Source organism: Bos indicus x Bos taurus, chromosome 22 (genome assembly GCF_003369695.1).
Source record: "Bos indicus x Bos taurus breed Angus x Brahman F1 hybrid chromosome 22, Bos_hybrid_MaternalHap_v2.0, whole genome shotgun sequence".
Taxonomy (NCBI): domain Eukaryota; kingdom Metazoa; phylum Chordata; class Mammalia; order Artiodactyla; family Bovidae; genus Bos; species Bos indicus x Bos taurus.
In genome coordinates this window covers 8,423,782-8,448,620 of record NC_040097.1, presented here as the reverse complement: position 1 = coordinate 8,448,620, position 24,839 = coordinate 8,423,782, and the positions used below count along the sequence as shown (strand labels likewise).

The following is a 24,839-nucleotide window of genomic DNA, read 5'->3' as shown; positions in this document are numbered from 1 at the left end:
CGGTGGGGTTCCCCACAATTCCCCTCTTCAGGTTTGAGAATTTGCTAGAATGGTATTTTTAAGTAAGCATGACTGATTAACTCATTGCTCACTGGTGATTAACACCATCTCCAGTCCCTCTCCCCTCTCTAGAGGCAGCAAGATGGTGCTGAAAGTTCCAAACCTCTAATCACACGGTTGGTTCTTCTGGCAACCAGTTCTCATTCTGAAGTTATGGAGGGGCCCACAAAGAGTTACCTCATTAGCATAAACACAGGTATGGCTGACTTCTCCTCTTACCCCTATTACTTAGAAAATTCCAAGGGTTTTAGAAGCTCTTGGGTTGGGAACTCAGAATAAAAGGCAAGTATTACAACAGAAGAAGCTCGTATCAGCCCTACAACTCAGAAAGTTACAAGGGTTTTTGGAGCTCTGTGTCAGGAATCAGGGACAAAGACCAAATATATATTTCTTATTATATCACAATATCTAAGGGCATATGCACAAAATGTCTGAAAATGTCTTTATTACCCTTAAACTTGGGTGGTATTTTAGCTGGCTATAAAATTCTGTGTTGAGAATTTTTTTTTTGAGGGTGGGAGGGCAGTGCTGTGGGATCTTAATTCCTCAACCAGGGATCTACCACAGGATTCACTGTGCCCTTGACAGTCAAAGTGTGGAATCCTAACTACTAGGCTGCCAGGGAATTGCCCTCTTTCAGAATTCAGAGGTGTCGTTCCAGTGTCTTCTAGTTTGTTACTTTCAAAAGTTAATGCCATTTTGAATACTAACCCTAAGTGTGTGACTGCTCTCTCTAGAGGCTTTTGGGACTTTCTCTTTTTCCTCAGAGATCTGAAACCTCATAAGGTTGTAACTTGGAGTCAATTTTCTTTTATTTACTGTGCAGCATCATTCTATAGACATTATTTCAGTTCTAAGAACACCTTTTCATACAATTTCTTTGATAATTTCCTCCTGTCTACTGTTTATTTCATCTCACATTCCCATTAGTTAGGTATTAGACCTCTTGGAATGATCCTCTATAATTTCTCTCTTCTCCCCAATTTTTCATCTCTTTCATTTGGTCTGTCTTCTGAGAATCTACTTAACTTTACCTTTCAATATTTCTGTGTGGTATTTTTCATACTTGCTATCATACTTTTAATTTCTAAGAAGTCTTGTTTTCTGGAGGTTCCTTTTATTTATTTTTTAAGAATCTAGTTCATCTTTTATGAATGCAATATTTTCTCTAATCTCTCTCAAGATATTATAGTTAAAATATTTCCTTCTCCTCCTCCCTGCTTTTACTGTTTCTTCTGAGTTCTTTTCTCTTCCATTTGTTTTAGACTGTCTTTTATATCCTTTAAATGTCTTATAACACCTGGCTATCTGCTCAGACTTTTAAAGCTGCTGGAAAGCTCTGTTTATGACAGCTAAGCTCATCAACTTGAGCACTTCACATTAGTGTAATCAGGCAAGAAGAATCTGCCATTTTTTGAGGGTCCCTCAAAGTAGGCAGTATCTTTAGGACTTCTCTGGAACTATATTTATCAGAGAAAGACCTTTCAGTCTTTTGCATGGGAGCATCTGCCTGCAAATATTCTGAAAACCGTGAGAGAGAGGAATTGTTCTACTAATCACTATATTTATAACTTTGTCTTAAAGCCCCTATTTTCAGTTTTGCTCTGTACTCCATCCCATCTTCTGTGCTTGGTGTACCTCTGATTCAATACCTAAGACTCAAATTTTTGTCTCCTGTGAGAGTAGGGGAGGGGCTGTAGGCATCTGTTTTTTACACAGACTTTCAACTAATCTTCCTGTTTTCAGTATTTGGTTTTTCCAGTTCTGGAGCTAATCCAGGGTTCCGCATTACAAATCCTCTTTCTTGTTAGTTCTCTCCCCACACCTTCAGCAAGAACTTTCAATTCCTCAGGTCCACTAAGTTCATCACACTCACTTCTTGGCTTCGACATTCCAATGACCTCTCATTTGCTGATCTCTCTTCTCCCTCTTCTGTGTGCTAAGTCATGTCTGACTTTTTGCAACCCTATGGACTGTAGCCCACCAGGCTTGTCTGTCCATGGGATTTCCCAGGCAAGAATACCAGAGTGGGTTGCCATTTCCTCCTCCAGGGAATCTTCCTGATCCAGAGATCTAAATGAGTGTCTCCTGCACTGGCAGGTGGATTCTTTACCACTGAGCCACCCAGGGAGCCCCCTTTTCCCTCTTACTACCATTTTAACAGTATTACAGGAAGGAATGGAGGATAAAATGTGTGTTCAATTTGCTGTGTTAAAACTCCTGTGCATTTATTTTTCATGCAGAAAGTAAACAGAAGACAAAAGGACAAGCTGTATGTGCACGAATTGGGTGACCTGATTTCCCAAAAAAGCTCAGCTAAAGAGATGACAGGCCTGTCTTGGGATATGCTAGCCAGATTACATCTGAATTCTGTGCTCAGTTAAGGGGAACAACTAATTTGTCTTTAGGTGATGGCACCTACATGCCATTTGAAAAATAGCTGTACCTACACCTAAACAATATAATTTATCTGGCCCACAGACTGGTGCAGGTGTTGATTTGAGGGCCCTTTGCAACAATTCTGCAGAATCCCTTTAGCATGGGAACCCCTGCACCAGAGGTACCTGGAGATCCCTCCTAGTTAGTGGTGTCTGAGACCTTGACTGAGCAAATGCAATCAGAAATCCTGAGCACCTCAGCTCTACCTAAGTTGTGACTTGCTTACACACACACACACACACACACACATATTTTCCCATTTTCTTCCTTGGAAAGACTAAGAAATCTTTCATTCCTGACCCTGCCCAGGTATCTTTGGATCAGCACAGATAGTGTAGCATGATACCATGAACTCTGTTCCTGTCAAAGGCAGGTGAGACTCAAGATTCAACTAGTTGCTTGTTCAGGCAGGCAAAGCAGCAGGGCGAAATCTGAGTTGGGAGTAATCGGAGACAGGCGTCCCCAAAGAAAGCAAGAAATCTAGAATTGATTTCTGTCTGATGGGAAACATTTTGATCCTATTCCTCCTACCTTCAAGGAGCCCACAATAAACATAAATAAAACAGTAAGTGAATAGTTAAGTGCCTTGCCTGTGCAGACAGAATCCCCTTGGGATCAGTGAGGTTTAAGACTAAGCTTTTAGGCAGTCACAAGAGATGCTGAAATTGCATGACAAGTAGTAATCCATAATTTCACTAAGGCACACATTTGAATCATAAAAGCTATGAATCTTGTGGGTAAGGATGAGCCTATAAAAATGAGTAGGCATGGGTTAATCTGTAAAATTCCTTCTGGCTAGAAAGTCAATAATTGTCTCTTTAAGAGAGACAGTTATCATGGTAGATAAGAACAGATACTCTGGAACTAAATTAACAGCTAAATTATTAATTACTCTGAGTTCAAATCTAAGTTCTGCCACTTACTAGCAATGTAACCCTGGGCTAGTCATTTAACTTTACTGCCTCAATTCACAAATCTGCAAAAGTGGGGTAAACAGTACCTCCCTCATGGGGTTATTGGGAGGATTATATCGGCATTTAATGCAAGGCATTTAAAAGTGCATGGCACATATGATGTGCTACATAAGTGCTTGTTAAAGAAAGAAAGAAAGAAAGAAAGAAAATGTCCTTATATTGAGAATTTCACAGAAGTTATTTTTAATTCCTTTAAAGAAGGGGTCAACAAACCATGGTTATAGGCCAAAATCTGGCCTGCCTACCTGTTTTTGAACTAAGTATAGGTTTTACATTTTCAAATGGTTGATAAAAATCAAGCCTCAGATTTCATGACATGTGAAAATCATATAAAATCCAACTTTGAGTAACCATATATAAAATTTTTGTTTTTGAACACAGACATGCCCATACAATAGCAAACTGAGTACCTGAGATAGTGACCACTGGCCCGCAAAACCAAAAAACTACCTGCTTCTTTACAGAAAAAGTTTGCTGACCTCTGCTCTAGAGTCATAGGGAACAAATATTATGAAGAGGGAGGTGAACACATTCTCTAGAAAGGGAAAGATGCTGACCACTTATTTAAGACACCACCCCATGCCCCACCCACATCACACCTGATTTTCAGAGGTCACACCCTGCTGAACTAGGATGAACTGTCTACACCTTGTGGAACCCAACACTGGGATATAGTGTCTAATACAAAAACACTCGTTCCTTTCAAAAAGGAAGTGAGCTCAGCCTGAAATAGAGGCGTTCACACAGGAGTCATGAATGGCCTGTATGGGCCTGCTACCACCAGTTGCCTTTTTTTTTTTAAACTTCAGTTTCTTAACCATAGTTACACAATCAATCATCCTTTCTTCAACACCCCCATGGAGTTTCAGTGCTAATTAGCCTCAGCAAATAACGTGGCCTTGTGCACCAGCAATGCAGGAGGTGGACTGCCTGGAGATGCCCTGAAGCACTTGCCTTCAGACCTCAGGAACCTACCAATCCCCCACGTTATTCAGCAACCACCCAGCACAAAGCCAGTGAGGCCCAGCTGTCCACCCAAACCAGAATCTTATTCACGTGTCAGACAAGTAAGGCTACTGCATGTTTGAGATGTGACGCCTCAGTCTTAAGCATGATACTTTTCTGTTCTGAAGTCCAGTGGACTTCAAACTCCTTGAGGTAATAACGGTCTTGCACATCCCCTAAATAGTTCAGTAAATATTTATTGAAATTAAAATACCAACTCCATCCTTAATGGCTACCCAGAAAATCAACGAATCTTTGCAAAAATAAAGTAATATGGTAGGAAAAAAATGGCAGTTTCGCTAAAAGTGATAGCCAAAATGGACCACAGTTTCCTTCAGTTAAATTTAGAGAAGGATATGGAAGACTGAGCAGAGGGCATTGTGAATTTTCTACTCATTTCATTCAAAACTTTTTTACATATATAAGTAGATACAGTAAGGCTTCCCTCATAGCTCGTTTGGTAAAGAATCTGCCTGCAACGCAGGAGACCTGGGTTTGACTCCTGGGTTGGGAAGATCCCCTGGAGAAGGAAATGGCAACTCACTCCAGTATTCTTGCCTAGAGAATTCCAGGGACAGAGGAACCTGGCAGGCTACTGTCCATGGGGTTGCAAGAGTCGGACTTGACTTAGCGACTAAACCACCACCACCAGATACCGCAAACCTAGAAATAACCACACGCTTGATGGCTAGTACAACAAAATCTATCATGAATATTCATTATCATCTAGATATACGATGACCTCTATAGCTATGTAATATAAAGTTATTAGCTATGTATGAATAATGCTTAATAATATATTTGCTACGAATCCTCTGTAATAGCGCAATGATGATGACAACAGCTCCAGGTAACAAGGAGCTGGCGGGGGCTCCACCAACTTCTGTGTGTGATGAAGCAGTCTGCGGTGGGAGGACGCTGACCACACAGGGCAGGGGCCTTGGCAGCACTTCAGCTCCCCATCTTTTTTCCTGTTTGATTACATGAGACAGTGAATGATTGGTCTAGACTGCTGAGGCTGGTTCTGCATTTAAGAGTTCTGAGCACTGTGGTCTGGAGAAAGCCCTGGAAAAATGCAAGAAAGGGGGACCTTCCTTCCTGGTCTTCACAAACGGGCTCTAACCAAAGGTGGTTTCAGCTCTGACTGGCCCCTGGTGGTTACCTGGAGGCCCCCACTCAGCTCATCAGTTAGGTCTTCAAGGACCCCAGGTATGAAAACGCCACAGAAGTGGCGTCTGCTGCAGGCATCAAAGGGCAGAGCAAACACAGCGCTGAACTGACTGGGAACACACTGCAGGGGACGCAGAAATGGTCGACAGCTATCTGCCGTGAAGATAACTCACTTTTTGAATCGGGGAAAATATCCTGACTCTGGAAAGGGATAAACAAACCCAGCGTCCGACTGCCCATCGTAACTGGAGCGTGTGACCCCCCTGAGGCCAGGTGGACGGGAACTAGGGCCACTTGGTGTCCTCCTCTGTAAGTGTGAGCGGTGGATTCCAGAGCAATGTGACTCCCAGCTCACCTTGCTCTCTCTCCCTCACCCACCAAAATGAGACCATTATAATAGCCCTAGAGCTAATAAGGAAATTGATTTTGTAATTTTAAAAGTCTCGAAAAGAAGGTCTGTCTCCAGGCTGAGACCTGGAGGATTCCACCAAACACTTAAAAAAGAACTAATACCAATTCTAAACTATCTCTTATAGAAAATAGAAGAGAAAGGGACAACTCAAACTGAAGTCAGTATTAGGCTAATACTCAAAGTAGACAACAGAGAGTACAAAAGAGAGGAAACTACAGACCAATATCCCTCAGGAATATAGATGCAAAATCCTTTAACAAAATACAAAAAGAATCATATACTGCAACCAAGTAGGGTTTATTTGGGGGATCCAAAGGAAATTCAATATTCAAAACTCAATCAATATAATCCACCATAAAAACAGGTTAGAAGAAAAATAAATCACATGACCCTCTCAATCAGGGATGTACAACAGAAAAAGCATTTGACAAAATTCAACACCTATTCATGATAAACACTCTAAAAAGACTAGAAATAGGGGGAATTGCCTCAACTTGATAAAGAACATCTACAAAAGACCATCAGCTACCTGCATAGTTACTGGTAAAAGACTGAATACTCTTCCCTGAGAAGAGGAGGAAGGCAGGGTTGTCTACTCCTACCATCGCTATTATGCATAGTCCTGAAAGTTCCAGCCAGTGCAGTGAGGTAACAAAACGAAATAAAAGGAATACACATCAGAAAATAAGAAATAATAGTATCCTTATTTGCCAATGACACAATGGTCTAGGTACAAAATCCAAGGCAATCTACCAACCCCCACAGTCCCCTCCCCACAAAAAAAAATGCCAAACACCACCCAGAAATAACCTAGAACCAATGAGTGAGTTCAGCAAGGTCCCAGTATATAAGGCCACAGGACACAATATCATCATAGAAAATCAACTGTACTTCCACATACTGTTAACATGTGTAAGTCAAAATCTAAAATATAATTACGTAATTGCTCAAAAAAATTAAATGATGCGAATTTAACAAGTCGAGCTAACAGGATTGATGTGCTACAAAATGCTGATGAAAGACATCAAAGATCTAAATAAACGGAGAGACATACTGTGTGCAAGGATTGCAAGACACAACGCAATAAAAATGTTGCTTCTCTCCAAATCAGTGCATAGATTTAATGCAATTCCTACCAAAATTCCAGCAAGAGTCTTTATAGCTATAAACAAGATTATTCCAAAATTTATACAGAAAGGCAAAGGAACTAAAATAGCTAAAGTAGTTTTGAACAAAAATTAAGTGCAAAGGGCCAAACAAGCACATGAAAAGATGTCTAACATCATTAGTTGTCAGGGAAATGTAAATCACAGCCGCAACGAGATGCCAGTTCACACTCGTGAGTGTAGCTGTTATTAGAAGAAAAAAAAAAAGGAAGAAAAGAAAAAGAAAAATCAAACAGAAAGTCCCAAGCGTCGATGAAGATGTGACCACACTGGGACCCGTGAGCACTGCTGGTGAGATGCAAAATGGCGCAGCTATGATGGAAGGCAGTCTGGCTGTTTCTCAAAAAGTTAAACACAGACCAACAATATGACGCAGTATGCATCCGAAAGGACTGAACACAGTCTCAAAGATTTATTTGTACACTCGTGTTCACAGCGCCAGTATTCACAGTGGCCGAAAGATGGAGACAACCCAGGCGCCCGTCAATAGATGAGGGGATAAATAAAATGCGGCATATACATATAACAGATCACCGCTCCGCCCTAAAAAGGATGGAATCAAGAAAAAGATAAGCCACAGATTGGAAGGAAATATTTGTAAAACACGTGTCTGAGAAAGGACTGTTATTCAAAAGATGCAAGAAACTTTAAAAAATCCATCAATAAGAAAACAGCTGAATTTAAAAATGGGCAGAAGACTTTAACAGACATCTCCCCAATACAGATGGCAAAAAATAAGTGTATTAAATAAGCGTATTAAGACACTCCACACCATGTCATCAGGGAAATGCAAATTAAAACAATGAAGTAACAATACATATCCACTAGGATGGCCAAACCCCAGAGCACTGCCGACACTGAATGCTGGCAAAGATGCGGAGCAACAAAAATGCTCACTCATCACTGGTGGGAACGCAGGACGGGACAGCTGCTTTGGAAGGCAGTGTGGCACCTCGGACAAAGCCACACATATTCTTAGCATGTAACCCGGCAATCACGCTCCCTGGAATTTTCCCAAAGGAGTTAACAAAAGAGCTATCAAGCCATGAAAAGACATAGGCGACCCTTACATACATATTTAAGTGAAAAGAAAAAAAATCTTTAAAAGGCATGCATCCAACTACCTGACATTCTGGAAGAGGCAAGAACTATGGCGACAGTACAAGGCTCACTGGTTGCCAGGCTTAGGGAGGGCCCAGCAGGTGCAGCACAGACGGTCTTCTGGGCCATGAGTTGCTCTGTGACACTACAGTGGTGGGCATGTGCCATTCATTTCTCAAAACCTTGGGACATACACCACCAAAAGTGAACGCTAATGTAAAGTACAGACTCTGGGTGGTACTGACGTGTCGATATAGGCTTACTGACTGTAACAAGTGTACCAGCTGGGTGCAGGATACTGATGGTAGGGAGGCTCCGTGTGCAGCACGAACAGGGAGTGTATGGGAAATCTCTGTCTTCAGTTCAGTTATGCTGCGAACCTAAAACTGCTCTAAAAAAAAAAAAGAAGACTTTTTTTAAAAGGGGGATGAAATTCTAATACACACTACAACATGGATGAACCTTGAAAACATTATACTAAGTGAAATAAACCAGGCACAAAAGGACAATATTATATGATTCCACTTATGTGAAGGGTGTGGAATCGTGAAAACCACACAGACAAGAGAATACTGGGTTCTGCAGTACGTTTGTTTGGGTTTTCCCATAAGATGTCATGGAAAAACTCAAATGAACTTTTTGGCTGGCTCTATAAAACGAAGGAAACCAGGATCTGGGGGAGGGGCACTGGGGACTTGTTACTCAATGTTTATAGAGTTCTGCTTCAACTGATGAAAAAGTTTCCAAAACACACAGGGGCACCGGCTATCCCACACTGCGAATGCACCTAAGGCCACTGAACTGTATGCTTGAAATGGTTCAAATGGGGAACAGGTGAGACAGAACAAATACAGGGGGAGGAGCAGCTCTCCCCATCTCACTACCTGTCACACGTAAAGCCAGAGTGAGCACAGCCGTGCTGTCCCGGAGCAGGGAGAGAGACACTGACCAATGAAAGAGAATGCAGGACCCAGAAGAAGCCCCATCCAGGGACAGCCAACTGATTTCTGACAAACGCACAAAAGCATCTGCGCACCTCACATGGGAGAAAGACAGGCTTTTTAGCAAATAGGACTGGAGCAATTGGACACTCTTAGAAAAAAAAAAAAGAACTTCGACATACACCTTGGTTTTTATAAAAATTAACTGCTATCTTGAGAGCAAGCCAGCAAGCGGGAAATTCAGGAAGCATTTCTATGTTGCAATCTTGAATAATCGTTTCTTCTTTGGGAAACCTCAGTTTTTGCTCTTAAGACTGTCGACTGATTGGATGAGGTCCACCCCATCTTGGAAGGTAATCTGCTCTACTCTAAGTTCACTTTTTAAACATTAATCACATCTTAAAAAAATACGCTCAGAGCAACATCTAGACTGGTGTTTGCTCAAACAACTGGGCACCGCAGCCTAGTCAAGCTGACACACAAAATTAACCATTGCACTCAGACAAGCTGGCAGGAATGTAAGATGGCACAGTCACTCTGCAAAACAATTTGGCGATTTCTGCTAGAACTGAAACTCAATTTACCACGTGGCATGGCAATTGTACTCTTCGGCACTTATCCCAGAGAAATGAAAACTGACATTCATACACAACCCTGTAAATGAATGTTCACAGCACCCTTTCTCGTAATATGTGAAAACTGGAAAGAACCTAAAGGTTCAGTGGGTGAATGGTTAAACAAAATGTGGTACATCCATCCACACCATGGAACACTCCTCAGATACATTAAAGAGCACACTACTGATACAACAAATTAGATGACCCTCAAATGCACTATGCGAGTGAAAAAAAGCCAATCTCAAAGGTCACATACTCTGTGATTCCATTTTATACACCATTCTTGAAATGAGAGGTGGGGAACAAATCAGCAGTTGCCAGCAATTAGGGATGGTGGGCGGGAGGGGGTGGACGTGATGATGAAGGGGCAGCACGAGGGACATCTCTGAGGTCACGGGGCAGCTCTGCACTGAGGAAGCGGAGGTCACCGGTAACCCTGACAAGAGCAGATGGTGGTTCCCTGACATGAAGAACTTACTTATCCTGAGTTCCACCAAAGGAGCAATCTTTCTCATGTTTCCTGGGATTGTCTAGAAATTAACACTCCTTATATGTTAAATGAATGAAGCCTGTGAATGAATCAACTCGATTTAAAATTGAGTCTGGTCATGTCAGTCCCCATTTTGTTGAGCTCCTTACTGCCTGCTGCTGCTGCTGCTGCTGCTAAGTCGCTTCAGTCGTGTCCGACTCTGTGCGACCCCATAGACGGCAGCCCGCCAGGCTCCCCCGTCCCTGGGATTCTCCAGGCAAGAACACTGGAGTGGGTTTCCATTTCCTTCTCCAATGCATGAAAGTGAAAAGTGAAAGTGAAGTCGCTCAGTCCTGTCCGACTCTTAGCGACCGCATGGATTGCAGCCTACCAGGGTCCTCCATCCATGGGATTTGCCAGGCCAGAGTATTGGAGTGGGGTGCCATTGCCTTCTCCGCCCTACTGCCTGAGTCAGATCCAAATTCTAAACTGGCCCCCATGTACCTAACCAGTTTTATGCCTCACCAAGGCCTCTCTTCTGGGCTTCCCTGGTGGCTCCGACAGTTAAGAATCTGCCTGCAATGCAGGAAACCAGGATTCAATCCCTGGGTGGGGAAGATTCCCCTGGCGACGGGAATGGCTACCGACTCCAGTATTCTCGTCTGGAGAATTCCATGGACAGAGGAGCCTGGCAGGCTACAGTCCATGGGGTCGCAGAGTCAGACAAGACTGAGCGACTCACACTTTTCATGCCTCTCTTCTGAGCTGCTGCCAATTCCCTTACATGGCCCTATTCCCTTGCCTGGATCCTTATTCCTTACTTTTCTGCCTGGTGATTTCCTCCTCAACCTCTGAAGATCCAGCTCAACTGCTCCCTCCTCTGAGGGGCTTCCCTGACCCCCAGGCAGTAGGCTCCCCCATTCCCGCAGCACTTGATAGGAGCCTCCAGCACAGAAGATACCGCACTATGTTGCCCCTAATGAATGTCTCCCCATCCAGGCTGAAGAATCTTCCCACGGAAAGGAAAGATTGAATCCTAGCACTTAACACAGTGCCTCATTCTTGAGTCTGCCGAATGAATCCTAAAATGATTTCATCTAAAAGGTGAGAGCTCTCAGTCCTTCATCTGGGGTACAAGTCACACAACTTTTCAGGAGTTTCACCTCATCTTTCTGGCTCAGGGCTGGGGGAGCCAGTGGAAGGAAGACACTGGCCCTTGACTGAAGAGAGCATAAGGAGCGTTACTCTCTGACCGTATTTGAAAACTCGTCAGCTGAAGTAAAAGCCTCAAGAAAAAGAGGATCAAGCTTGGGGCCAACCCGTGGAGGGCTTGCCTTCCACACTAACAGTGCATCTTGGACCCTAGAAGAAATAAACAAGCCTCGCTGTAGATGTCCGGTTCAGGGCCATATCCAACAAGGGGTGGGGCTGTGTCCCTGGATAGCTTGCCTGCCAGGCCTGGACAGGGGCAGAAGGATGCTCATCCCACTACAAGCAGAAATGCTTAGTCCTCACAAACCCACGGGGCTGGGAATGAGGCAAGTACAACAGAATGCACGGAACTGGTTCAGTCTGGGGGTTTGATGCTGTTTTAAAGCACATTCTGTGAATGGACAGCCAACAAGGAGCTACTCTACAGCATATGGAACTCTGGTCAGCGTTGTGTGGTGGCCTGGATGGGATGGGAGTTTGGAGAGAATGTATATGTACAGGTATGTACATGTATATGTATGGCTGGGTCCCTTTGCCGTACACCTGAAACTGTAACAGTTTGTTAACTGGCTAAACCCCAATCCCAAAACTGGCTTCCTTGATAGCTCCGCTGGTAAAGAATCACTTGCAATCCAGGAGACCCCGGTTCGATTCCTGGTTCTGGAAGATCCGCTGGAGAAGGGATAGGGTACCCACTCCAGTGTTCTTGGGCTTCCCTTGTGGCTCAGCTGGTAAAGAATCCACCCGTAATGCAGGAGACCTGGGTTCGATCCCTGGGTTGGGAAGATCCCCTGGAGAAGGGAAAGGCTACCCACTCCGGTATTCTGGCCTGGAGAATTCCAGGGACTGTATGGTCCATGGGGTTGCAAAGAATCAGACATGATTGAGCAACTTTCACTTTCACCAATACAAAATAAAAATTAACAACAACAAAAAAAGCAGTGTGAAACCCTCTGTGATGAAGCTTGGGTCTCTCCGCTTTAGGGGGCCTCACTGGGTAAGTGATTCAGGAAGGGGGTGAGGGAGGAAGTGGTTGACCAGCTAGCACTAAAAAAAGACCTGGGGCTATGGTCCCACGGAATGAAGCAGTCAAGAGCTGGCTAAACATTCAGGCCTGTCCCCACCTCTTTCAAACCCACCCCCGCCTCATCCGCGTCCAGTAGGGAAGGATGGGAGGAAAAAGGGAGACGGGAGGGAGGAGCCCTCAGAAACCACTGAACATCTAACCATACCAACCACATTCGATCTGCAAATGTTTCTCACCAGCTCAGATGCCTGACCATGAGAATTCAAGGACTTCAGTCAGCATTCCACCCACCTTCCCAATCGTACCTTCCGCCTGGCTCCCCTGTGTCTTACTTGCTCAAGAAACATCCTGCATACACTCCTGCAAGCCTGGGCTCTTGAACCGGCTCTCCCCAGGCTCTTCCTACCATGTCTGTCTGTCAAAGTCCTATTCATCTTGCAAGGTACCAACGAGACACCATCCTCTCGACGAAACCATCACAAACCCTCTTAACTGAAGTAACTGCCATCCCTCAGGCCTCTGGTGATATTGGTGCAGTTACAGAACTTACCACCCTCTGCCTTGTCTCACAGTTAACTGATGGCTATCTATTTCCCCTACCAATCTTTAAAGTCCAAAGAAAGAGGCTGACTCCCACTCATGGCAGGGTGCCTCACACACGCAGCAAAGCATCATGCACAGCTAAATGCACTGCAGCAATATGCTGACTGAAGGAGTATCTCCAACCTAACGCCAGAGGCCCTGGAAGGGCACTCAGCAAACACTTTTGAGAGCTTGAAACATGCCAAGAACAGTGTTAGATAAGAGATGCTTCCCATGCTTCCGAAGCTCAACGTCTAGAGGGAGAAAGACGTTCTCACATGTCTCTGTGTTAGTGTGCTAAGCAGGGTTGGGGGGTGGCAGGTGCACAGGACACACCAGAGTCTACTCAGAAGCTCCAGGGTGGGGCCTGAGTCTGCACTGCTTACAGGCTCTTAGGCAAGGCTGAGGCCGATGCCATGATGCTACTCCGAGTAAGCAGGGGTTGAAGTAAAGTGGGAGAGATTAACTATACCTGGAAGGACATGAGAAAACTGTCATATCTCACACAACATCTCCCCACCGTGATAGGGCAAAAGAAAGCAGATGGCACGGGTCTCTGCCCATACAGGTTGGCAGGGAGTCAGGTGTGCAAATTTAGGACCACAAGACAGTGCTGAACAGACACAAATGCAAAGTGTTTTAGGAGAACAGAGAAAGGAGTGTCTGGTCGCTTCTCTCCCTTTGAGAAGGGAAAACTGCAAAAGGAGCTATGAAGCGTGGGTAGGACTCTGCTGGCCAAGGGGAGCGGATACTCCAAGCCCCGGGAATATTAGAGCGGAGGCCCAGAAGATGGAGAACTGACGTCCTAAGACACAGTCAGCAGCTGAGACTGTGGGCAGCTAGGAGAGAAGGGCAGAGAGGGGCCGGGTCTGAAGGAACTGGAGTATCGAGAACACAGGTGGAGATCTAGAAAAGTTGTGCAGGGTGGCCCCTAGAACATCCTTAAGCTTCTTCCTCTTAAAGCTCCCAGGAGGCAGCCACGGATTTCTGAGAGCAGCTTAGGATAATCAGAGGTTCAGTTAGATCAGCAGTCCTTCCATCCATCCTACGGAAAACCAGCCACCGTCTGCTGCTCCTGGGCTCCACCACCCCACGGCTCTCCCCACGTCTCGCCGACTTAGAGTGACGAGACGGCCTACAGACACGCAGGACAAAAGATGAGCTTCACCCAACGTGGGCAGGAGCGCCTCTGAAACCCACCAAGAGCTGAGCAGCTCTGTTCTACCTTCCTGCTCCACCAACAAGTTTCTAACCTCTGATTTTCTTTGTGGTGTGGAAGAACAGACGTTCCTTCAAGAACAAGCCAGAGCTGGTCTCTTGCTCTGGCTATTAGCATTCTCCCTCCTGAACGGGAAAAGAAGAGGAAAGTGCAAACGATACCGTGTGCTTGCTTCATGAATTGTGGAAAACGCATCCTACCTTAGATACACCTGCAGCCTTAGATACATCTCTAAGACCCACTCTGCCTTGCCTTCATTGCCCCCCTCATTCATTCATCCGTAGATAAATAAATGATATCTGGCTTCATTCATTCACTTGCTCATTCAACACGTATCTGTGAGCCGTACTGTACTGTGCAAGGAACTGTGCTGGGCTGGGGGCTGCCTCTCTGATCCTGCGTCCTTTTACTATTTTCCTGGGCCACTCTATTCTCATCACACCAGCTGCCTGCTGTCCCCACAAACGTGAACTATGCTCCTGTTTCACTTGTGCTGATCATTCGCTCTGCCTAGAATACTCTTCCCTCAGATACGCTCATGGATTCCTCCTTTACTTCCTTCAGGTCTTTACTCAGATAGACTGGCTCAGGTCCCTCCAAAAAAACCCAGCACCCAGTCCCCTTACTATTCTTCTTGACTTTTCTGTCAATGTCACCGCTGGGCATTTTATACTGTTCATTTGTTCACTGTGCCCCGCTGGGGAAGGTAGTAAGCTCACACCCGTAGGGGCTCTGCCTGCTCGGCTCCTGCCCCGGCACTTTGGACAGTGCTCAACTCAGGGAAGGCGCTGACATTATCTGCTGATACCCTGTTGAATGAGAATGAAAGGGAGGCCACTCAGGACAGACCTGAAAACCAATCCCCTGGCTGCACCAAGACCATCCCATAAAGGGTCTGCAGTGATTCTCAGCACGCTGCCAGAGTTAAAGAATCCCCAGGTTAGGAAAAGGTGAAAAGGGTCTGAATTGGGACAGTGGGTTACTGAGCACCTGCTCTGCAGACGCCTCACTAAATGCTGCACTCACAGCCCGTTTTCACGGAGTTATAATCCTGTAGATAACTATGTAATTATCATTACTGATAAATGTCACAAAAGGCACCTGAAAGAGAGAGGACGAGATAAAACCAACCTGAGAGTTTCAGTCCTACACGACTAGACGGGTGGTGTGCCATCTTTAAACAAAGCAAACAGAAGAAGAGATGGTTTAGAAGAGGCCTCATTTTAGACTCAACGAGCGTAAGGGTCAACAGGACAAATGGGAATGCAGATCCAGTGCTCAGGAGAGAAACAAGAGGCTGAAACCTAGATCTGAAAGGCATTTGTAATTTGTAGACTATGCCAAGAAAGATGCTGTTGGAAGACAGGTTAGCATAATGTGTTTCACTGATCTTCTAGCTCTGTTAAGATGACATGACTTTTACATTTTACAAATAAAAAGCTTATAACGTGTATGCCTCACTTAAATGTACATCTCTTAGAAGTTGATTCCTTTTAAGTGACCATTTGAAGTGCAGTCATAGGGCTGAGCTAATAAAAAATGTGGTTCCTAATGAGTGAAGTGACTTACTGCAAACACTGAAGATTAAGGACGATTACTCCTTAGCATGAAATGTTTCTGACCAGGGGATCTAGGAAGAGAGACAAATTCTGTTTTTAGTGTCTTTCCAGTTACAAAGCACTGTAAGCAATCTCAATGGCCCACTAGCTAACAAGTCTTCAGCTTGTCTCTTCTTTTTAAATTGTAGTAAAATATACATAAAACTTACTGTTTTAACCATTTTTAGGTGTACAGTTCAGTGACACACTGTTGCAGAACCATCACCACCACCTATCTTTAGAACCTCACCTTTCTAAACAGAAACTCAGTACCCATGAAACACTGACCCCGATTCCCTCCTCCCAGGCCCTGAGAAATCGCCATTCTACTCTCTCTTTTTATGAAGTTGACTACTCTGGTTACCCCATTTAAGAAGAATCATACAATATCTGTCCTTCTGTGACCAGCTTATTTTGAAACGTAGCGTAATGTCTTTAAGGTTCATCCATTTGCGCTTAGGGTCGGAATTTCCTTCCTTTTTAAGGCTGAATAAAAGATGGGCTCGATAAAGGACAGAAATGGTATGGACCTAACAGAAGCAGAAGATATTAAGAAGAGGTGGCAAGAAAACACAGAAGAACTGTATAAAAAAGATCTTCACGACCCAGATAATCACGATGGTGTGATCACTCATCTAGAGTCACACATCCTGGAATGTGAAGTCAAGTGGGCCTTAGGAAGCATCACTACGAACAAAGCTAGTGGAGGTGATGGAATTCCAGTTGAGCTATTTCAACTCCTGAAAGATGATGCTATGAAAGTGCTGCACTCAATATGCCAGCAAATTTGGAAAACTCAGCAGTGGCCACAGGACTGGAAAAGGTCAGTTTTCATTCCAATCCCAAAGAAAGGCAATGCCAAAGAATGCTCAAACTATTGCACAATTGCACTCATCTCACATGCTAGCAAAGTAATGCTTAAAATTCTCCAAGCCAGGCTTCAGCAATACGTGAACTGTGAACTTCCTGATGTTTAAGCTGGTTTTAGAAAAGGTAGAGAAACCAGAGATCAAATTGCCAACATCCGCTGGATCATGGAAAAAGCAAGAGAGTTCCAGAAAAACATCTATTTCTGCTTTATTGACTATGCCAAAGCCTTTGACTGTGTGGATCCCAATAAACTGTGGAAAATTCTTCAAGAGACAGGAATACCAGACCACCTGACCTGCCTCTTGAGAAATCTGTATGCAGGTCAGGAAGCAACAGTGAGAACTGGACATGGAACAACAGACTGGTTCCAAATAGGAAAAGGAGTACGTCAAGGCTGTATATTGTCACCCTGCTTATTTAACTTATATGCAGAGTACATCATGAGAAATGCTGGACTGGAAGAAGCACAAGCTGGAATCAAGATTGCCAGAAGAAATATCAGTAACCTCAGATATGCAGATGACACCACCCTTATGGCAGAAAGTGAAGAGGAACTCAAAAGCCTCTTGATGAAAGTGAAAGTGCAGAGTGAAAAAGTTGGCTTAAAGCTCAACATTCAGAAAACGAAGATCATGGCATCTGGTCCCATCACTTCATGGGAAATAGATGGGCAAACAGTGGAAAGAGTGTCAGACTTTATTTTTTTGGGCTCCAAAATCACTGCAGATGGTGACTGCAGCCATGAAATTAAAAGACGCTTACTCCTTGGAAGGAAAGTTATGACCAATTTAGATAGCATGTTCAAAAGCAGAAACATTACTTTGCCAACAAAGGTTCGTCTAGTCAAGGCTATGGTTTTTCCTGTGGTCATGTATGGATGTGAGAGTTGGACTGTGAAGAAGGCTGAGCGCCAAAGAATTGATGCTTTTGAACTGTGGTGTTGGAGAAGACTCCTGCGAGTCCCTTGGACTGCAAGGAGATCCAACCAGTCCATTCTAAAGGAAATCAGCCCTGGGATTTCTTTGCAAGGAATGATGCTGAAGCTGAAACTCCAGTACTTTGGCCACCTCATGCGAAGAGTTGACTCATTGGAAAAGACTCTGATGCTGGGAGGGATTGGGGGCAGGAGGAGAAGGGGACGACAAAGGATGGGATGGCTGGATGGTATCACTGACTCGATGGACGTGAGCCTGAGTGAACTCCAGGAGTTGGTGATGCACAGGGAGGCCTGGCGTACTGTGATTCATGGGGTCGCAAAGAGTCGGACACGAATGAGCAACTGAACTGAACTGAATATTCCCGTGGATATATGGAATATTATTCCACTGAATGTATGGAACAAAATAGACCACATCTTGTTTATCCATTCAGCAAATGATGCAGCACACCACTGGGCTGCTTTCGTCTTTTGGACACTGTGAACAATGATGCTATGAACTGGCTTGTACACATATCTGTTCTTGAGCTTATTTTCCAAAAAAAGCATTTCTGTGTTCTCATCAGATATGCAGCACACTGCCCAGACATATTGAGCCGCACCTGAGCTACTGATCTACCTGGCCTGCCACAAGCCCGAACTCTGGCCTTTACCTTCCCAGCCCTGCACACAGCCAGTCAGGTCCATGGGAACACAGGAGCCATCACGGTCTCCTCTGGCCTGCCCCTGTACAAGCAGCTAAGCATCCTCAGCTTCCACTGAGACAGAAAGGGACCATGGTGTCCTCGGTTAATATTTCGGAAGAGTCAGCTTCAAGCTTCAACAGAGCTGCAAGGCTTTAAAGACGAGATACTGGGACTTCTCTGGTGGTCTGGAAGCTGAGGTGCTCCCAACACAGGGGGCCCAAGTTCGCTTCCTGGTCAGGGAACTAGACCCCACGTGCTGCGACTAAAAAGATCCCTCAAGGAAGACAGAAGACCCATGTGCCACACAGAGACCCAGCACAGCTCAATAAATAAATATTTAAAAAAAAAAAAGATGAGATGCATAACGTAACAGTAGCTTCTCCTATGTCAGTTATCGGTCACAGACCAGGCCAGTCCCTTGATCAACTGCTGTGAGCTGGAAAAAAAAAAAGTTTTCCATTTCTGGTTCACCTGTACTCTTTAACAAGAGCTGCTTCCAATCTCTGAAACCACAGAAGTAGACGCTGGGGCAATAAAGCAAGTGTAACTTACTCCACAAGTCTTAAACTTTACAGAGGCTGTATCAGTATACAATAGGGGTCAGCCAATGGGTCTGGCCAACACATATTTTTATAAATAAACTTTTACTGGACCACAGCCAGACCCACTCCTTTATATTCTATGTACAGCTGCTCCTGTGCTACAACACCCAGAGTTGGAGAGCTGCAACTGAAACAGTGTGACCCACAAACCCTAAAATATTTACTATTTGGCTCTTTACAGAATATGCTTGCCAGCTCCTGGTTCACACATCTTGGTTCATTCTTTCTCCTCCCCAACTAGAAACAAGTAATGATGTGATCCACTGTTTGGGTAGAAAAGGCCTAGATGGACTGTGAGGAAGTTGGCTGGTTTCTATGCCAAGGAGACAATGGGAGTGCCAACAGTCAACAAACCTAAAGTAGAAAGGCAGATGCCATACTTGTAATTCAGGAGGAGCTAGGAACACATCTTTGGAGAAAGGACATGGTCTCATTTTCCATCAATCAGCCCACAAGTTGAACCAGGTGTGGCCAAGGGGCAAACAATGGAGTCTCATGTACAAAACAATAAAGGAACCACCTGCAGTACGAAGCATCCCCAAAGACAGGCTTCTGATGTTCACCCAGATGGCTGGCCAAGCGCCAGAAGCCACAGGATGAACCCAGTGAACGTTGCTCGGGTTAGGAACTGATTTTCCCAGATACCTCAGTTGGGCTGCACACAGCAGTCCTACAAGGCCTGTATGTGCCCAGCTTTAAGACCAAAGGAAGAACCTGAAGTCAGCAACAGAGCCATCAATGGTTTAATGGATAGCAGGGATCTTATACGTCTGAAACAAGGTCCTGGAGGGGCATCCCACTGTGTGCAGAAGGCAGGCAGGACATGGGGGTAGTCTTCACTCCCAAGTGGAAGGAGATGACCAGTAGTAGGGAACCTGATGTCAGGTGGGCTCATTAGTCACCAGGGAAACCAACGGAAGGCACACCCCAAACTGTGAGGGGTGAGGGGGGCAGGCAATAAGAGGGTGGAAAGGCCAGTCATGTGAGCAGGATATAGATGAAGCAGGAACTGGTTGGGCAGGAGATGTTCAGAGAGCAAGACAACAGCCATCTTGAGTAGCCTGACCATGTAACTCTTTTTCTCCACCTACAGTCAGGCAGCATCAAGCGCTTTCATTCATCTAAATCAGTGTCCAAATTTAACAACACCCCCGACATAACTCACAAAAGAAAGAGCAAAACTGACTTTTTGATTAATATGAATTCATAGCACAGGTGCCCACTGTGATATGTGAACATGTGCTCTAATGGAACACACTCTTCCCCTTAATTTTAACTACTCATCAAAAAGAGGCAAGGCTGAAAAGGAAACACAGCTACCTGAAAAAAGTGAGTAGAGAGCCCCGGTAATGAACAATATTCAGAAGCACAGGATTTCCCAATACAGGGTCATCTCCACATCAAGAGTCAAGAAGTCTTAGGTCCAGAAGACTAGCAGAAAAAGCCCGTGTCTGTCTCCTGTCTTGAAATAGAAGAGCGATACTGCACCTGGCCGTACACATCACTGTCCTTTGTGCTCACAGAGGACGCTGCTGACAGAGGACAGCTTGTTTCCTGTTCTGCTTTATACACCATTAGCAGGTAAGTAATCTGACAGAGAATGCAAAAGCATTGCTTCCACCAACCAACAGCTGTGTTGGATCTCAGATAATACAGCTTTGTGCCTTAGGCAATCCCTTAATATCGCTAAGCCCCAGGGTTTTTTCATCTGTGAAATGGATGGCTTTGTTAGAAGACCTCGATGGCTCCTTTTAATATGATTATTTTAGCTCTCTAATGGGAGAAGGCAATGGCACCCCACTCCAGTACTCTTGCCTGGAAAATCCCATGGATGGAGGAGCCTGTCGGGCTGCTGTCTATGGGGTCGCACAGAGTCGGACACAACTGAAGCGACTTAGCAGCAGCTCTCTAAATATACTGGTATAACTCAGTAATGACACATAACATAAAAATGGCGCGCACCAACAAGTCCTTACCTCACTTCCTAATATCCTCCTCCACCTACTCTTTCATCACAAAATTAGTATGACAACAAATTAGGCAAGATTCCAGATTCAAATGTGTGGCCCTTAAAGTCAGCTTCAGTGAAAATTGTGTACTTGGGTTTAGTGGGTTAGGGTGAGGGTTATTTAGTGTGACCATCTTACTCCATCACGTCCTTTTTGCATCTCTGTGTCTTAGAAGCTTTCCCTGGCTTACCCTTACAGCCTAAATCTTAATCCGAAAATTCACCCCCATTATTGCTTTTCACCAGTCTCTACTCACCCCAAGTGTTACTGCCACAAACAGACCATTCTCTTGCTTACAAATCTCTAGAACCCTCAACACCTGCTTCCATGTGATCACTGTGAACAAAAAAACCTCTCATTTATATTTATTTTGTTTCCTTTAGTCCAGCTCATTTTTCTCAAACCACTCGCTCCCCACAAAAGATGCTGTCCCCTTGCTGTCCACTTCACTCCTCTCCTGGAAAACTAATCTCCTTCAGGAGGGCTTTTTTTTTCTATTAAAATTTTTTTTAAATTTATTTTTAATTGAAGGATAATTGCTTTACAATACTGTGTTGGTTTCTGTCTCAGAAGGGGTTTAGAGTGACGAAAACCTTGGCTGGGCATTATGCAAAGAATACCGCAAGTTTTCTCATTTAATCCTCATATGAATACTAAGAATTAGAAATCATCCCTATTTTTACATTTGGAAAGCTGAAGCTAAGAGAGCTTAAGTAACTTGCCCAAGGATTTTAATCCAAATCCTTCTTCTGTCTCCAAAGCCACACTCCTAACCATTCTACTTAACTGTCTCAGGAGGTCTGACTCAGAAATGTGGAAGAGGAAGTTTCCTTAACCCTGCGGAAAACAAGAAGAGCACAAAGATCTCTGCATAGTTTTATTTTTTAAACAGGGGCCTTCGCAGATGCTAACATCCTTCTAGCCAAAGCCCAACAGGGAACAGGATTTCCAGCAGCATCTCCACCTGGAGAGCTCCACCTGGCTCAGCAGCTCGGCCGCAGAGCAGGACAGCATGCCTCCGCAGCAGGAATGGATACAAAAGCACGGGAGGAAGGCTGGGTCTTGTGCCCAGAATGCCAACAAGGAACAGGTGGTTAAGAGAGCCCTGTCCCCACGGGAGGCCATCAGTCCATTCTCCGGGACCCCTGCGGTGCTGGTAGCGTGCCTTCCAGTGTGGGGTCAGGGGAGTGGCCCACCTCAAAAGATTTCCAGATCCGATTTTAAAAGCTCTTATTACGAGACAAGGCAGGGGGAGCAATGACTCCTCAGGAAGAGCCCACGCCTCTATCACACCGCAGCTAACTAGGAGGGGGCACGTCTGTGGTGACAAGAAAAGGTGCTTTTCCGTGGTGCCCATCAAAGGTAGAAAGAGCCACCGCCCCCTTTCTCCACAGAGCGGCTGCAAGTCCGTTTTTTTTTTTTTTTTTTTTCCTCGTCTGTGTGACAGAAAAAGGAGGCGGGTACCCCAAGGTCTCCACTCCGAGGGCCTCAGCGGCGCACCTCTTAGCGTTTCCTTCTAAGGTCTGAGACTGAAAGGCTGACCCTGTCCGTCTACCCGCTCAGCCCCAAGCCCCCTCTGCCGCTCGGCACCTCTCTTTCCCCGCCGGTCGCTCTCACTCCCACCTCGTTTCCCCACCCCTCAGCGCGCTAGACCTCTCTTCCCCGATCCCCCCATCTCTCTTCCCTCCCCGTTCGGCCCCCGGCCCTTTCAGCACCGCGCTGCCCGACCCCTGGGACCTTGAGCGTCACGTCGCACAGCTTGCCCTGCCGCCGGATCTCCTCCATGACGCCGTAGCCGCGACTAGGCAACTCGGACACGGAGAAGTGCACCAGGTCCTCCAGCTCCTCCGCGCCGTCCTCCACCATCTTCCTCGGCCGCCGAGACTGCGCAGGCCTGGCTGTGCTGGCTCGGAACTAAACTGGGCGGGGCGAGGGCGCGGGCGGACGGCGGCCCGGGGCGCCGGGCCGGCGTCGAATGGGCCTGCGCGGCCGCCGTAGTCTCAAATTGCTCTGCGCCGGAAGCCGGGCCTCGCAGTTTCCCAGGTCTTGCGGCTCCGTTCCCCAGCTACCCCGACCCTGGCTTCGTGCCTGCAGCTCCCGCAGTCTTTCTGGATTAATCGGTCCCATTGCTTGTCCTCCTCTTTCGGCCCTGACCTTATTCATATCGCAACAGAGGACCGCGGACTTCGTTTCCGCCACCACCTCGTACTTCCGGAATAGCCAGAAGCGGCCCGTTGCCACGGCGACCGTATACACAGACTGGCAGCGGCGCTGCCGGTATTCCGTAGCTGCTAATGCAGCGGTCCGGCTGGGAGAGGGCTCCTGCCTCCCGAGCGGTGAGCAGGGGTCACGCGCGCTCGGGATGGGGAGAAGGGAGGCTGGAAAGGGGGGTCTCCGCCCGGTGACGGGCAGTTGCTGGAATCTGAACACCGCTCCTCGTGGGAGTTCCCCGACTTGGCTCGCTGGTCTCCTCCACCGGGCGGAGGAGGGTGCGGTGTCAAGGGGATTCTTTCAGCCTTTTTGCCGCTTAGGGCCTTCGGATCTAATATTCCCTGGTTTCACGAAGGTCCTGCGTCGCGCCTGAGGTTCAGGGACCTCTGCTCTTCTGGACCCTTTTTTATTCGTCGGTTTTCTAACTCGGGAAGCCTGGCGTGCTGCAGTCTATGGGGTGGCAAAGAGTCGGACATGACTAAGCGACTGAAATGACTTACTAACTAGAGAGCTTTGGGATTACCAGTCCCGACCCTTTGCTTTATAGATACAGAAACCGCTCCAGAGAGACACAGAAATGGTCCCAAGGCCCATTGCCTCCCAGACTCCACACAGAGGTCCAGCCTGTTGGGTTAGAAAAAGGAGAAAGGCCAGTTCGGCTTCGGTCCGAATTTGGGGACCTAAGATGCTGCGGCTTTTTTGGTGGCTGTGATTGTTCTTGAGAGTCTGTTCTGGACAGGAGCGCTGAAGACAGGAACCCACCTGAACCTCTGCTTTTCTCCAGTTTTTAGGGGTGCTGGGTGGCAATCTGTTCACTCACCCCTAAAACAAGTGAGGAAACTGTGAGCCTTTAAGCAGAGAGGGCTCCTGGTGACTACTCAGAGGTTCACTTATTTACACCAGAGATATCTAGGGGTGGTGTCCATGAGGGAGAGGCATTCCCCACAAGATCCTAGAGAGAAGGACTCTACTAAAAGGGAGAGCGTGGTAAGGAACTGAGACGGCTTTTTCCAAATGGTGCCTGGAAACCTAGTGTCCTCCTGGAAGGGCTGTGGGCTCAGGGGTTGGTGGTGGTGAGGGAAGGGAGTGACATCTTGTGCCCTTTGGGACTCTCTCAGTAGTGACTGAAGATGGACCTACACATGGAGATTCAGCCACCCTCTGACTTCCAGCCATGACCACCACCATCACCAGTCACCATTTCTTAAGCACCTGCTCTGTGCTTGGCAGTGTTCTGGACTTAGAGGGGGGATTCAAACAAGATAAAAGGCACCATCCAGTCCTTCAAGCAGCTTGTTATTTAATTTGGGAGCTGAAACTGTCTCAAATGATGCGGTCTAAGAACAGTAACAAGCATTATTTCAGTAAGTGCAAGATGGCATGCATGGGGTCCCTAAATGTCTGGTGTTTGAGGGGCTGCTGGCTAGTGGACACAAAGGAGGCATGCAGTTAATAGAGGAGGTTTGTCTGGGGAGAATATAGCTCCTGGCATGCCTGGAGCAATGGCGCGAGCATGGGGAGAATTGGGAAGC

The 24,839-nt window shown here is 46.0% G+C and overlaps 2 protein-coding genes across 8 annotated transcripts in view; one reads left to right on the top strand and one right to left on the bottom strand.

The window, feature by feature from the left end:
* KLHL18 (kelch like family member 18) overlaps window positions 1-23,009 on the bottom strand; it is a 51,260-nt gene extending 28,251 nt beyond the window's left edge. For 3 of the 4 annotated variants that reach the window (XR_003507912.1, XM_027523854.1, XM_027523855.1), the window contains exon 1: window positions 22,834-23,009. Coding sequence is in view for 2 of the 4 variants with exons in the window: in XM_027523854.1 (XP_027379655.1) it covers window positions 22,834-22,962 (129 nt within the window). In the remaining 2 variants the exon portion in view is untranslated. The remainder of the gene's footprint in view (window positions 1-22,833) is intronic. The other variant, XM_027523856.1, reaches the window with a different exon arrangement.
* A 62-nt stretch (window positions 23,010-23,071) lies between these two features.
* Window positions 23,072-24,839, top strand: part of KIF9 (kinesin family member 9) — a 36,803-nt gene continuing 35,035 nt past the window's right edge. Inside the window, exons 1-2 of one of the 4 annotated variants that reach the window (XM_027523851.1) lie at window positions 23,093-23,432; window positions 24,426-24,671. In XM_027523851.1, coding sequence (XP_027379652.1) covers window positions 24,482-24,671 — 190 coding nt within the window. In that variant the 5' untranslated portion in view covers window positions 23,093-23,432; window positions 24,426-24,481. Of the gene's footprint in view, window positions 23,433-24,425; window positions 24,672-24,839 lie in introns of all 4 variants that reach the window. The other 3 variants (XM_027523852.1, XM_027523849.1, XM_027523850.1) reach the window with 3 other exon arrangements.